The sequence below is a fragment of the Clavelina lepadiformis genome, chromosome 6 (assembly GCF_947623445.1).
Source record: "Clavelina lepadiformis chromosome 6, kaClaLepa1.1, whole genome shotgun sequence".
Taxonomy (NCBI): Eukaryota; Metazoa; Chordata; class Ascidiacea; order Aplousobranchia; family Clavelinidae; genus Clavelina; species Clavelina lepadiformis.
In genome coordinates, this window is record NC_135245.1 from 1316453 (window position 1) to 1332115 (window position 15663).

The 15663-nt window shown below is 37.6% G+C and overlaps 1 protein-coding gene across 2 annotated transcripts; it reads left to right on the plus strand.

Moving 5' to 3' along the window:
- Positions 1–3470: 3470 nt before the first annotated feature.
- LOC143463080 (tubulin polyglutamylase ttll6-like) lies at positions 3471–13743 on the plus strand. Of its 2 annotated transcripts, none has more exons than XM_076961450.1 (14): positions 3471–3971; positions 4277–4466; positions 4620–4660; positions 4780–4898; positions 5534–5664; positions 5877–6033; positions 6222–6365; positions 6472–6630; positions 7262–7414; positions 8055–8236; positions 8454–8642; positions 9319–9487; positions 10639–10848; positions 11192–12279. In XM_076961450.1, exons 1-14 carry the CDS (start codon positions 3593–3595, stop codon positions 11873–11875), a joined length of 2907 nt encoding a protein of 968 aa, XP_076817565.1. In that variant the 5' UTR covers positions 3471–3592; the 3' UTR covers positions 11876–12279. The 2 variants fall into 2 exon arrangements, with proteins under 2 accessions (XP_076817565.1, XP_076817564.1); XM_076961449.1 differs by lacking the exon at positions 11192–12279 and adding an exon at positions 12291–13743 and having other exon boundaries at positions 3479–3971.
- Positions 13744–15663: the final 1920 nt, after the last annotated feature.

A 15663-nucleotide genomic window follows, 5' to 3' on the forward strand; every position in this document is an offset into this window, starting at 1 on the left:
ATGTTCTAAAGATAGTTTTTCTTGCAATGTCAAACAAATAAAAGAATAAACCCCGGGGGAAGGCCAGCCTACTACAGCATATTACAAAGAATACCATGCTGCAACAAAACGCATACCGATACAAAACCTGTGCAGCGTTCATTTTTTTAACTTGTCAAAGAATTTCTGTTTTTGAAAACATTTTCTAAAATATGTTGTGATAAATATATCAATTAATGTAATATAAAATTGTGTACTGCATAGAATTCTCATCTATGGAATCAGTGAAGCATAACACTGCGTGACGTAATCGATTGTTCCCTTGTCCGTGCATTTTGTTTTACTCAGTCTTTTTTCAGTCGTACGTTCAACGCCGCAACATGTCTCTGTGCTGTTGCTGTTATAATGTTCTATCTTGATGTATTCGTTCAAAGAAGCTTCAAATATAATCAGATTATACAGTAGTCATTCCTGTGTCATTACTGCTGAAGTCTATCAAAGTTCACTGTTAAGATATACACAAGGAAACAGACTTTGTAGTGTAAGTGGGTAAACCTTTCAGGCAAAGGTACCAATATACCACTTTCACTACAAACTGGTGCAGCCGAGTGAGGACGAATTGACGATAAAAGAAGACATTTCCATTACAAGTGTGGTGGAGCCGAAATCGCTGAGAACTACGCTTTTCTTTGGGGAACAACCTATGAACAATTAAATTTGAGGTTGAGAGAAGTCTAGTGATCTCAGACTAGAAGATATGTCTCATCCACAACCCATACAACACTCATTGGATCTAGCCGACAGACATCTCGACAATATGATATTCGAACAAATCAACTACAACGACGGTGACGAAGAATCGCCTGGACTTCGACCAACTTCGAATGCAAGAATGACCGACGAACAAAGCACTCCAGTGAAAACACTTTGTCGGTATTTGGACATTCAGTAATGATTTTTTGTTTGTTTTTTCTCTATGTGATATATATTATAGCGTTATTGTGTAGTTTACCTTAAATGATGGTGGCTTAGTGGCCATAATCTCTAAACGGTTTAAGTCATGCCGTGGAGAAATATTTCTTTGTGTTATTTTGTTATGCTTTAAAACATAGCGGTTGTTTTCGAAGGTTAAACAAATGCCCAAGGCTAACACCGATACACTATGTTGAATGTCAATTACAAAACGTATTTGACTAATTTTATATATATGTTTTGCAAAACGCGTATTTCCAAGTGAAATATTCACGCAGCTACACTGGGAAAACCAGACGCTGTAATATGATTGAATGGTCTTATGTTTGAAAATGCCTAGTGCAAATTTCTCTTATGTTGATCAGAACGCGTGAGCATACAAAAATTTCATACCATACGTTGTTTACGGAAACGGCGTGAAGAAACGTGAGATGAAAAATTTGCTGACGATTTCCTAATTTTGCGAATATGCTCATAGAAGCTAATGCATTGTGTGTCAAATGACATCCTGTGTTCTGTTTTCTATTTAAAGTCGTGACATAAATGTCATCATTGTTTGTTTTGTATACTAATTTTGCTGTATGACTTACAGAAAACATATTACTATCTTTTTGCGAATGTATTGCCAATATGAATTGTATTGTAACTATGTTTCAACGTTTATTGTTATGTGATCTACATTTAACGTGTTATATTGACTTTTGTTATCAACACTATTGTTTTAATTATTGCTTATCGAGAATTGTTTCTATCATGATTAGAAAATTGCTTTAAAATTACATTTTAACGCGATTTTCTGGGGGGAGGTTATGTGATAAATATATCAATTAATGTAATATAAAATTGTGTACTGCATAGAATTCTCATCTATGGAATCAGTGAAGCATAACACTGCGTGACGTAATCGATTGTTCCCTTGTCCGTGCATTTTGTTTTACTCAGTCTTTTTTCAGTCGTACGTTCAACGCCGCAACATGTCTCTGTGCTGTTGCTGTTATAATGTTCTATCTTGATGTATTCGTTCAAAGAAGCTTCAAATATAATCAGATTATACAGTAGTCATTCCTGTGTCATTACTGCTGAAGTCTATCAAAGTTCACTGTTAAGATATACACAAGGAAACAGACTTTGTAGTGTAAGTGGGTAAACCTTTCAGGCAAAGGTACCAATATACCACTTTCATTACAATGTTTTTAACCTACCTTCAACTGAAAATTAGAAGTATAGAAAGAAACATTCCTTTGTAACCTGATTGATTTTCCGATTTGATACATAAGCAGCGATACATTACTACTTGATTAAACTACTGCACAGAAAATATTTTATTGAAAATCAATTTTTTTCATGGATAAAATCAAACACATATTGCAATTCATGGTTTGCTGTTTTTTGAAAGAAAATGTTTTTGGTTACGAAAACATCTGTGCAATTACATTCCCATATATTAACTGTTGTACGAAAAGCACACCTTGCATCATTTGCTAGAATTTGTATCACAAATATTCTAGAGGTTTTGTATAAGATGTCTACAGCTTTTGAGGAAAAATTTGTGTTTCCGTTCATTTTTTAAAGTTGGTCAATATTTGAAAATATATTGATATTTAAATATCTATCTACTCATATTTTGCAAAAATTAAAATTTTTTTATCTTGAGATAAATAAAAATTAAAATTTTTAAACTTTGTTATGCAAAATGTACGGAAAAATTATTTTTTTGATTTGTGCAACATGAAAGTCCATTTCATAACATTCATACAATAAACTCTGCTGTAAAGTAACCTAGCAACTAAAGCAGCCAACTATTGACAGAGCTCTCACTTGGCGAAAGTGTTTGAAGTGTCTGATTTGAAGTACATAGCCTACGTTCGCTTTAGTGCAGTGTTCAGACAGATTTGAAAAACGTGAAGTGTTGCTGGCGCCGTAAAGTTATTGTTGGCCAACTTGGTAGTTGCATGATAGACCATGTACTTAATAATGGCTTGTCTAGCTTTTCATTTTAGCATTTTAATATTTATAGCTACTGTAATATTACAGTCAAACTGTAGGACTATTAGTCTATTTTACAAAGATTATTACCTTGCCACTTGACGCCGTTTTCAATTGACAGATTTGTCATGCGAAGCTCAAGTGGGTTGGGTTTAGTGGCCGTGCTAGTTGTTATCAAAGAAGTACTGTCATCAGTATTTTCAGGCACACTACCCTACAAGCCTTTTCGGCTTTGTCACTTTTTCCGTGCATTAGCGCATGTTAACAACTACTTCTAAATTTTTGTACCCACCATGCCAATAATAAAAAAAATATATTGATTGATTGGTTGAAGTACCGGTAGGCTATTTAAAGAAATTGACAGTATTTTACCTGGAAATAGAAATTCATAGGTTATTTGTCATTAGTGTAGCCAGTTGATACGAAAGATTTGACATTTAATAACATTTTTGTCACGTAGAAAAATTGTACAGGCCTATAGGCTACTTTGTGGTATGAGCTAGATGTAGCAGAATTTTATTCTTGTTTTAAATCATGCAAAGGACTACCAGTATATTTCACTTTTTAATTCATGATGAATTTGCTTTTTAAAAGCTAAAGACGAGGAAAGTTGATTTATATCATAAGTGTTATTATTTATTTCTTCGGAATTCATATGACTCTGACTGAAGTTCAAACAATGGAAAATTCTTTGAGCATTGGGCTCAAAGATCTTAAAATTGATGACGTTCATCCGGACTCTAAAAACAATAACATTGTAACTTCAAAGTTATATTTAAAATTGGATTCAGCCTTGCCGGCTGACACTTCCCCTTCGGAACAGATGCCAAAGTTAAAAGCCGCTGACTCTCAAATTAGTAGATCCTCGATTGTGGACACTTCATCTATCATCAGTTCGTCATTATTGATGTATCAAACAACAAAGAGAAATTCAAAGGACTCAATTGTTGAAAGTTCATCCAGTGCAACTTCTCCACCCTCGCCCAAAATTGCTTCGGACTTATTATGCACAGAAGACGAAATTATCAGCAACTGTATGTTTGTTTTCTACACGTATTATATACAATATAGCCACAATTCTAACCCAGAATTTTCAAGTTGCAGAGTTAGAGTGTTGGAAGGTTAGAGGTTAAGAGGGTTAGAACTGTCAGGTTTCAATTGTCCGGGTTTGAATTGTCACATAACCATAATATACACGTATGTAGATATACAAGCAATCTCTACACCAAATATAATTTGTGCAAATAATGAGTTAGCATTCGTACCACATACTGACTGTGTGGTTGTGTTTGCCTGTTTTGCAAAATTTGCAATTGAATTGAAGTAATTGTAATTGAAGTGGAAGCTGAAGGGGAAGATGATGAAAATGATTGCAACACCTCTCGCTCAAAAGCGATGGCGGAAGGCATACTGGAAGTTAACGGTGAAGTGCTTGGTGAAGACCTTTCATCCGATGTGAAGAAGAGTGATGAAGCAGCATCCATCACCTGTTCCAGTCCATCCAGAAAGAAGAAGAAGAAAAAGAAAAAGTGAGTTATCCAAGACCATGTAAATGTACTGTCACTACTTTGTGAGTATGTTCATAAAATGTTTTTTTTTTATTTTTTGTTAAAATTTGTACTTTATTTACATGAATTTATTTAATCACAAACTTTCTGATTTTTTTAAAAACTTTTTCGTAGATGGATTGGTATTTGTACGACAAATTGCAAGTATGACAGTGGTAAGTTGTGTATTTTAAAAATGCTATATAAAGTTCATAATGCTGCAATGAAATGATTGTTAAAAAGAAATCATCAAAGAAAATTTGCTTATGATAATGTATCAACTATTTTTCCATAGTTCGTAGAATGAGTAGAAGATATGGCATGAAAGAAGTCGGTGAGGATGAGGAATGGGCCATATTTTGGACTGATTATTCCGTTTCGTTGGATCGAGTCATGGAAATGAAGCGTTTCCAGGTAAACACTGTTGTCATTTTACTTTTGTCCCAGTCACTTAAATGCACATTCTACTAATTTTACAATAGTAACAGTAAAGCTTGGAAAAGGAGTAAACATATTATTGCTTTTATGATATTTACCTAGTCACTGGAAAGTTGTTCAGCTGACTGTAATGAAGGCTTTTTTGTATAATTAATGGCTTAGCTAACACTCTACAAGTCTTCAAATTGGATTTAAATGAGTTTTCAAATTTTATAACTGTGACAAACAGAGTTTATTTACATTTTTTTGCTTTCACATGTATTTGAGTTTTTCTGTGTAAAGAGCAAATTAATGGCCCACCTTTTTCTGTTGTTGCTCATGTTTTTGTTTGAGTCTTATTGTGTGTTAAGCAAACATATCTTTCAAATCTCTTTTTGAATGGTGCCATTAAAGGAAAAGCTTTTGTACCATCAAAGAATAGGTTTCTCTAGAACCCATTATCATCGTACGACCTTATAAACTTCAACTTATCCATGTTTACTTTAGACTTAGTTCCAATAATAATAGTCAATTTGTACTTTGTGTGGTAGGTTAGATAAACAGATTTAACAGTTGTGCAAATGGATGAAAAGATTGGCATAGTACTCATGTTACGGCGTCTAATATTTCAGAAAATCAATCATTTTCCTGGAATGAACGAGATTTGTCGAAAAGATTTTCTCGCTCGTAATCTTAATCGACTTCATAAGTTGTTTCCGAAGGAGTACAATTGTTTTCCTAAAACTTGGTGCTTTCCAGCAGAGTAAGTAAATATTTGACCACTTACATAGCAAAACTTATGCTGATTAACAACTTTTTTCGCTGCTTTTCGTGAAGAAATCTTGATGCAAAACAAGTTTGCTGTTCACTAGTACGTTGCCACTTACACCATGAACTAAATAGATGTGACTAGATTTAACATTTAAAGATGATTCATTCGCATTTTCTCAACTTTAATTAAATTTTCTCTTCTAGTTTCAGCGATTTTCAAGCTTATTGTCGGTCAAAGAAGAATAAGACGTTCATCTGCAAGCCAGAAAGTGGCTGCCAAGGACGAGGAATATTCTTGACCAAAAATGCGAAAGACATCAAGCCGGGTGAACACATGATATGTCAGCAGTATGTCAACAAGGTTTGGTGAAACGTTAGCGCTAAGAAATGTACAATTCACACAGTCATGCATTACAACCCACATACAATATTACTGATATTGATGGGTAACGCATTATCTCTGTGTTATGTAGTCTTATCAATAACTACTTGATCAATGGTTTTCTTGGTTCATGCTTGGTGGAGTCTTTAAATTTCTTATTATTCCAGTGTTTGACCATTGATGGTTTTAAGTTCGACTTCCGTTTATATGTTCTGGTGACTTCGTGTGACCCTCTTAGAATCTTCATGTACAAGGAGGGTCTTGGCAGATTTGCAACTAAGAAATATTGCGAACCGACCAATCATAACTTGGTGATTAACATACAGATACCTTGCACTTCCTACCTACCTCAAAACAGAATATTGCAATATCTTAAGCTGTGTTTTTCTAAATTCGATTGTGAAACTATTTCATTAGGATGAAGTTTGCATGCACCTGACCAATTACGCAATCAACAAAAACAGCGACGACTTTATTCGCGACGATGTTTCCGGAAGTAAACGAAAAATTGCCACCGTGTGTCAATGGTTAGATGAACATGGCTATGACGTGCCAAAGATGTGGGCCAGCATTGAGGTAACACAGACTTTATTATGACATACTTATATGTACATGGTAGGTGTCGGTTACTTATATTGTATATACCAGTATACAAGGGCTTGAAGTATACACAGTTCATCACGTCACATGGTAGTTGCCTGAGAAATGTCATCGGTGTAGATATGGAAGTAGATAGTACTTACCACAAGACACACGTGACATGTTGTAGCTTCAATAAAGCTCTGTTTTCACACCAAAGACAATTTAGATTGCTGACAGGTGTTATTTTGTTGTATGATATTACTATATTTGTCCAATACAGTCCAATAAACTGAGCAGGCCTTCAGTATTCACACATTGCACCAGGACACAAGTATAACTGAGGTGCTTGAAGCAATTAGACAGGATGACACTTTTATGATTAAAGTTGTTGGGATACTTGAAGTGTCTGCAAACATGAAAACCTCAGACATATATTGATAACTGTTTGCGTTTGTAGTATTTCTTCAGTTTGACTTCAGTATTTACCAATAATTTACTAATTTCATCGCACTGTAGTTGTTATTTTGAATCAGATAGCTAAAGCGCCTTTTTACAAGACCAGATGATGAAAGGCCTAAAATGTTTACAAACATAAAAACCTCACATATATTTTTATATTTGCCAGGACGTGGTTATTAAGACTTTGATATCAGCTCATCCAATCCTAAAACACAACTATCGAACCTGCTTCCCAAATCACGTTCGTGGAAGCGCCTGTTTTGAAATTCTTGGCTTTGATGTAATGCTTGATAAGAAGATGAAGGCTTGGGTACTGGAGGTCAGTTGTATACTTAGTTGTGTATTTCTTGGCTATTGATCCACGATGGGAAGTTTATTCTTCGACAAAACAGAGAAAACACGGGCGACCTTTTCTGGTTGGTTTTGAAACAAATCGAATTTCTTCCTTTCTCTCCATTGTGCGTTTGTAATTTGACCTCACTGTTCTGTATCAATTGTTTACATGATATGGGCAGTTGCTGCAATGTGTTCACTGATTTAGCGATGTTTTATTGTTACTTTCGTGACTTTAACAATACAACCGCGTTGAAGCCGATATTATATTCAAATATTGTTACCGGAAGTTTTGTTATAACAGTAGTCCAACAAAAAGTAACCACTATATCCCTATATTCCTGCCTGTTTTATGAAAAAATATTTGCCGTCGAGTACGGCTCATGGAGTTCCACAAAAACAGAGCAATGTTTGCTGTTTGCTTTAAAAGCCTAACCAAGTCATATACTGTACAAAGTGATTGCGTCTTCCAAGCGCCTTGTTCATAACTTCAGTAGAAACCGGTCGCAATAAACATTGAAAATACTCAACGTTTCCTTTCCCACATGCAATCAAACAATTGACAACGCTTTTTGAAAAAAAATGAGATAAAACTCCAGTTAATTGGTTCATCTCCTCCTCTGTAGGTCAACCACTCTCCATCCTTCCATACGGATGCAAAACTCGACAAGGAGGTGAAAGAAGGACTCCTCCTGGACACGCTCAACCTCCTAGATTTGCGATCCGTTGATCGGAAGAAGTGCTTGGAGGAGGACCGTAGACGGGTGAAGGAGAGACTGATTTCAAAACCAAAGTCGAGAGAATCAAGGTAAAACTATTTGTAGTTAAGGGTAGCCAGATTAATAATAATGATAATACTAAGTATTTCTATAGCGCTCAATACCGGATTAAAAACCGCTCCAAGAAGCTTCATAGAAAACTGATAAAAACGATAAGTAACCTCCAAGTAACAACGAGCTGCGTAACCTACTTTCACTGTATTCACTCCGTAAAATTAGATCGACTTAATGTTTTGCTTGAACTAGACTTGAAGAGATAAAGACATCTCAGCAACAGTATCAAGAGTCTCTTGAAAAATACGAGAATGATCATCTGGGAGGGTTCCGACGAATTTACCCTGCACCGGGGTATGAAAAGTACAACCAGTACTTCGAGAATAGTTGCTCCCTTTTCCAAATGACCGCCGCCGCGAAAGCCCGCGAAGAAGCCGCTAAGTAAGTTAATTATGACATCACAAAGTTTATTATGATGATTTCGAGCTGCTGATGGCATTTGTGTATGGACTTGGTGTATAACTAAGCGATGTTATTATTTTTACACAAGTTCAACAGTTTGCACAGTTACTAAATCTAGTCTTACGCTGCCTGTAAAGCGAATATCGAATAATGCCGGGAGTCAGTTAGATCGATGAAGCTCAAAGCCGCCATTTAACCTCGAACCTGGATTCATTTAGCATTTTAGCAGAAGTCTTTCTTAGTCTCTCTTGACCTTTTGAAGGTTATCTCGGAAATCTCAAATTTTTTATCGCCTGGTTAACGTTTTATGCACATATTTGCACTTACCATATGTAAGTGCCCGTAAGCCGATCATTTACGTCATAATGTAGCTTCTTTCACAACAATCAAGTCTTTGTGGACTCCAGTCAATGCGGGATGATGTATTATGGCCATTTCGTGAGACATGTCTTGGTCAGTTTTCCAGACAACAACTGCACAACATACCAGACCTGTCTACACATGTTATGGGAAACACCGTGACGTAACAATGCGTGTAAAATAATTTGTGAAAACCGCTGATGGCTGAGGTCACCTTCAACAAAAGAGAATGAACGGCGAAATTTCCTTCTTAAGATCTTTCCATTTTCTGACAAATCCCTCAAAAATCTTCCAGGGCACAAAGGGAAGAGATCAGAATGAAACAAGAGAAGAGAGAAGCAATGTTGAAGGGGCGTCCATACCGGCCGGATCTCAAGAAAGAAGCGGGCGAATCCGGCGGAGAACGGAAACTTCAATCCGGCATTGTACCTTTCCGCCATCGGCCCGTCACGAGACAGCTCACAGTCAGTGACGTATTAAATTATATTTTCCGAGCTAAACAACCCAAAAATAAATTTGAGCTAACGTACATAATGTATGCTGTTTTAAAGTAATAAAATTCTCAATTATTTAGAATTTATTTGTATTTATCGTTACAGTTAACTTGGTGCGATTGGCATTACGTTTATCGACCGTGTTTATTTTCATGTCTATAATTTTAAACTATCTACTAGACGCGCGATATTTGCAGGGTAAATAACAATTAAACGCTTTTAAAGCACAGATTGCAGACTAGAGGCAAAGTGGTACGCCAATTAAATCCCAAAATGTTAGGCTCTCCTCTGTTTATTAACGGATCAAGTTTTAAGGTTAAGCTTGATAAGTTCTCCTTAACAAACTTAGCGTAGTTCTGCAGCGGTCGAAGTACACGGTAACTGAAATGCTTCTCAAGATAGACTTAAAAATAAAATTGTACGTTATGGTAAGTGGACTAAGTCGAGCCAATTAAATACCCCCCACTGCGCATGTTTTCTTCATTTGAAAATGACGACCGAAATCTGCCCACCTCGATGTGAAATGTTGTTTACCACAATTTTGAAATATTTCGAATTGCTAAATTTTATTCATTGCTAGAGCACTGTGAGGAAAACCCTTTCGTGGCACAACCCGTTTCGCGTTCATTGAATATCTGACACTTGCTTGCCTGAACCTTAACTTATTACTTATCTACACTGAGTGCGCTAATCACAACATTTTAAGATTTCCTCAGTGTATGACAGGAGTTTTGTGAATGGCGGCGACCGGGTTTGTCGAAAATTCCTTCGTCATTTGATTGGGCGGTGCCGTTTAACCAATCGCTAGTTTCAAAAATTTTTTTAAATTGTTCTTCAAACTGATTTCGATTTTAAATTGCTAGTAACGTTTCATTCGTTGCTAAAAATTATCAAAAGTGTCACCAGTTTGGTCTTAGTTTTCCACAAAAAGAAAACTTTCAAAACATTCTTTATCACAAAAATGTCAAGTCTTTTGCCTGACTCAAACACCTGGCGGTCTGTGGTGCACGTAAAGAGAAAAGCTCTTGCGGTGCTCGATGAATGTTGATAACAACTTGCTGTACTTCCTCTAAAGAGGTCATCACCCCAAGATCAATCACTTCTTCTTTCCTCCTCCGCAGACTCTGACTCGGCAGATCAGTCCGGAGCTTGGCGCGTCGATCGACACATCGAAACCAGTCGAGATCAGCGAAGATGAAGAGCTGGAGAGAATCAGCGGACTGCTCCAGAGAGACTCCTTGATCCGGAGCTTGGGCGTCGTGGAGCAAGTCCATCGTCTCCTCCACTGCACTCCCGGTACAACCGGCATCACGAAGAGCGTCCTCCCTCAGGTAAAGATTTGCATGTTTGGTCATGCGTGACGTGATCGGGACAGATTTCATGACGTCATCAAAATAACTAATTAAGGGAGTTTTCCCTGAATTTTAAATAATGTAGCGGAAAGAATTCAAAGACATTTTTTTATGACCCGGCAAAATACTCAAGTTTAAACAAAGACTTTAACAGTTAGTAAAAAAGTATAGAAGATAGACGACTATGATCGCAGTAATTCGCGATTTACAACAAGGTAGTATTATTTCAAGCGAAGAATGTTTTCAGCTCATATTTAAGCTCGATGCAAGGGCACGCAGGTACACCTACAATAGATGCAAAACCATACTTATATTTCTGCAGAGCAATCCCTATTACTCAGGCCTATCTATGGGAGTGTGTAACATCACCAGTATGTCGATACCAGTGCACGAGGTCTCTCATAAAAGAAGTTCCCACGTATTCGGTACAGCGCTGCTGTCCTGCCACGGAAGCAAAAGCAAAACGTGGTTTGTCAAAGATGCCAGAGCGAGAGAAAACGCAAAGAAATCGGAGAGAATTTCGCTCTCTGTTTGTAGGCAGAAAAGTAAAGTGATAGATACAGCTTACACCAAGGAACCTGGAACTTGTTCGCAATTCAACTGGCGCAGAGATTTTGACTGCAAGCGCCAGACACATACAGGTGACTCTTGCGATTTTCCGGCAAACTTAAGTTTGGCGTGGCATCGGACCATTTCAGCAAGCCACAGGCCAGCGAGTGACGGAAACAACTGTTTAAGAAAGACATCATCAACTGCAGCGTCCAGTCATCCACTGTCGGCGCCAAACAGCTTTATTAGGTTAAAGAAAGACAGTCTTTCAGTCCAGTATAGGCTGGGCAGAAAAAAACCAAATACAGCGTCTGGCGTGTCGGGTTATGGCGCGGCTCGTTACTTCAACATGCCAACTAGCAAGGCCGCAGAAGAGCTACGAAATAAACTGAGTGATCAGGTCCTTTTCGAGCGCGAGAGAGATAAGATCAGGAGCTCACTTTGCAAACGGTTTTAGCGGCAAAATTTGCCCCAAGAGACCGCGAAATTATTTACCGCTTCGCTGCGTTAATCGCTTTCAGGCCGTCGCTACAATGCGTGCCTTGTCAAAATAACCGCTGATTTTTATCTTTATTTTTGCTGAATTTTAAAACCTCGTAAATTTATAGATAAAGTATCGGCAATCTCGGCCTCGGCCAATTATTGTCGGTGTTGTCGCTTTGTGGCCGCCTATCACCTACTACTATGTTGTTGTGCACTGATAAATAAATAAACATGTCTGGCAGTCGTGGCAATGTATGTTCCCTAATTTGGTGTGGACTGTTGAAAGTTGATAAACGATGCAACCTGACTTCTTAGTGAGGTTTTGTTCCAACCACGTTTCGTGTTTTTCGTCATTGCAACTTAATAAAAACTCGTTTTTTCCGATTTAGGAATTCGACAAGGTCAGGCATAACCTGGAACTCCAAAAGCAACTCATTCCAAGGACTGACGATGTCATCCCGCCTATTGTCATTAATTCGACGTTTCGCGGCCACAACAATGCGGTGGTTGTTCCTCTGCACCGTAACCCGATCCACATGTACAGCGGCAAGACGGCTCTCGCCTCCAACCTGTATCCAGTTACTTCATATAACGGGAAGCAACTTGCTACTGAATCAGTGAATCGGATCACTATTCGCACCGGGTCCGGTGAACAGCATCCAGGGGACAGAATCGTCACTAATTTGTGCGCCAAAAATAACTCTGGAAGTCTCGGGGGCAGAACGGGGTTTTCCCCTAAACCTCTAGCCTTTGCTCCCGGTTTGTACTGCCGGAAATTGGAGCGGGAACACAGCGGAGGGACAAATGGGCAAACTAGATTTGGAAATTCTTTTTCGAAAGGGGTTAGAGTGGGCCTGAAAGCCTACGGCGATAAAGAGAGATCCAGTGGAGTTTCTTTTCCTTTAACCAACGGTATAATCGGGACTGTTTTGACCCAGCAGCCCCAGACAAAGTATCCCTTTCAACAAGATGTCGCTGTTGATTGGCCAGTCCACAACAGCGCTCTCAAGTTTCAAGGACACAAAAGAGCTTGTAGCGCGGTGACAAGCAAACGCAAAGCACCGGGCATATATTCCTAGCTTTTCTACACAACGGTAGGACAAAGACTTTTCTTAATTTCTCTCTCCTTTTTTGGTTACTGCATGCAATGGTGAAGAGTAATTTTTGTAGCTCTGTGCCGCTTTTCCAGTAAATTTAATGTAAGACTGACAAACGCCGATCACATTACCTACCCACTGAACCCTTCACAAGCATATGGTCCCGGCCAAATCAAACGCATCAGTTAATCAATCACATCTTGGATTAACAGAGTAAATGCGCTTGTAGAATCTCGAGTTACCCGAGCTCACTGAGTATTTTCAATCTTTAAAACGATGTCTCGGTTTCGTTCGTTTGATCTTTACCAACTACCGCATTTTGGTATCTGTGCGCGAGTTCTCAGCCATGCACAGGCAAAGGAATGCAATGCACAGGAAACCTTAGTTTTCTGGCTTTTTAACTCTACTTAGACGATGTCTTTTTTTCAAATAAACGTCTTGAAAGTGTGATTATCTTATTATAAGCATTGTGTGGCTTTAATTTTGGTGCCAAATGTTCTTCATTCCTTATGCCTCTCTATGCAAGGATAGAATTGATCTATCCTATGTTATTGCCTTAGTTTTTTCTACTTTATTTCAAAGAAAATGCTTGACCTTTAATGTATAATTTATCTTTTATTTGTCGTTTTATTTTCATGTTTTCCCACATAATATTAACTTCGATTGTTCCTACAATGTACATTTCTATCGTTTTTATTTGCAAGGTTTGTTTTCAGACTGTCTTCATTGAAACAATGCAAGGTTCGATTCGACTGTTTTTTTTTAGAAAAGGGCACTGTTAAGGAACTTTGCTTTTCCGAAAACAGGAATTGTTACATAATAAAAGTAGGCTGGTGGACAAAATGATTTACGACAAATGGATGTTGTAGTTCTCATACTCAGCAACTGACGATCGTAAGTCTTTATATCCAGGAAGAAAGAAGCCCTAAATTTTATAAGGTTTTGCCAACTTGTCAAGTAATATATATCAAACAGGGTGCTTGTCTAGGAAAAACTCGTTTTGTCAGAAGAAAGCCGTTGCTATTCTTTGTGTGCAGTCAACCGTGCGAAGTTAAGTCACGTGGTAACGCTTTACAGGCGAATTGTTGACTTTTCGGCCTAGCAGGGTCAATTGAAAATGAAAACAGCTGACTTTTGGTGTAAGGTTTGCTCGTTTAAGATAACAGAGTAGGCTACTAAATGGATCATCGGTTGGCTTCCCGCTACGCTTCGATGCAAACGTGACTCATAGCCTAGGTGCAGCAACAAGCAGTTTAACAAAATGCAAACTTTGTAGCCTAAAATGGTTATGGTGAGGTTGGATTTTACCTGCACATCACACAGCTTCGATTAAGTCTTCATAGAAGTTTGGGTTGACAACAATTCTGAGATTTCCAGACATTTTACGTCATTAATTTTGACAGCTTGTCATACAACTTAACTTTCCTGCTTCAATTGAATTTGTCAGAAATTTTTTTGGTAAATTCTTTTCTGATGTAAGGTAATGTGTTTGGATTATGTATTTACAATTGCAACGTCTGTTTGTGAAACGTTGATGATGTCATGTACAGTTAGTTAATCGTCCAAATGCTATATTGACAACATATTTTACCTTCCGGCTTTGCTATTACAACATTAAAGTTTAAAAGCTAAAATGGCCTATCCAGGAAAGCTTGCTTTATAATTCTGCGACAGATAACAAACATGCTTTACCATGGCCGGCCATCACGTCCTCTTCCGTTGCTATAAGTCATAAAAAAGAACATGAGTCAATATCGGAGCGAAAAGGCGCTTAAATTTTTTGGTTGTCTCTCTTTCAGCTGCGGTCAAGCTTTGGGTTTCCTGCTTTGAGATGTAATCAGTTAGATTAACCTCAAAGCACAAATACACACGCGTGGATCGCGAAGCTTTTAAGATGTCGGTTAATTTTTCCAAACTTTCCGTTAATTTTCTATCAATACTAATATACTTCAATTTTCAGTTTCTAAAATCGCAACTTAAACTACTAAAATTAAGATGAATTTTGCTTAACTACCTGTCTAATTTCATAATGATAAATATGTCGTCATTGAAGATTCGAATGGAAGCTCTTCGCACACAATTCGGCGCGCAATGCTTTGCAAGAAATTTATCAGACTTGTGACGTCATAAACGTCATACCCCAGTGGACCGTCCGATTTGCTAAAAGATTAGTTTATCAATTTTCACGGCGATATTTTATGTTATTACTTCGTTTTACTTATCTAGTATCTTGCGCTTAATCATGCCTCAAGTTTGGGATAAAGCAATGAAATGAAAACCCGCAGACTGCCGTAAAACTTAATGTCTTTGATGATTATTTTTGATTATTTGCTTTTGTGTTAAAAGCAACGATTAACAATCGCTGTGCGCGTGCTGGAAATACACAATTAATATTCTGCTTCTTCAGATATTGCAAGGATTCTGTATTAAAATGATTTTTGTCAAATGAAAACTCTATAAAATGAGTTGCAATTGTTACAGGCCTAAGTAATTCAGCAATAAAGTGTACGATTCTTTGATGCTACAACGGTCATGAGAAAATCGTTTTCCATTTCAAAAATGCAAAGTAATATCAGCAGGATAAGAAAGTTTTTACATATTGAGGAAACACCAACTGGTTTCGAATAACTTCTGGATTTGATTCCTCGAATGCTCGAGTTAACAT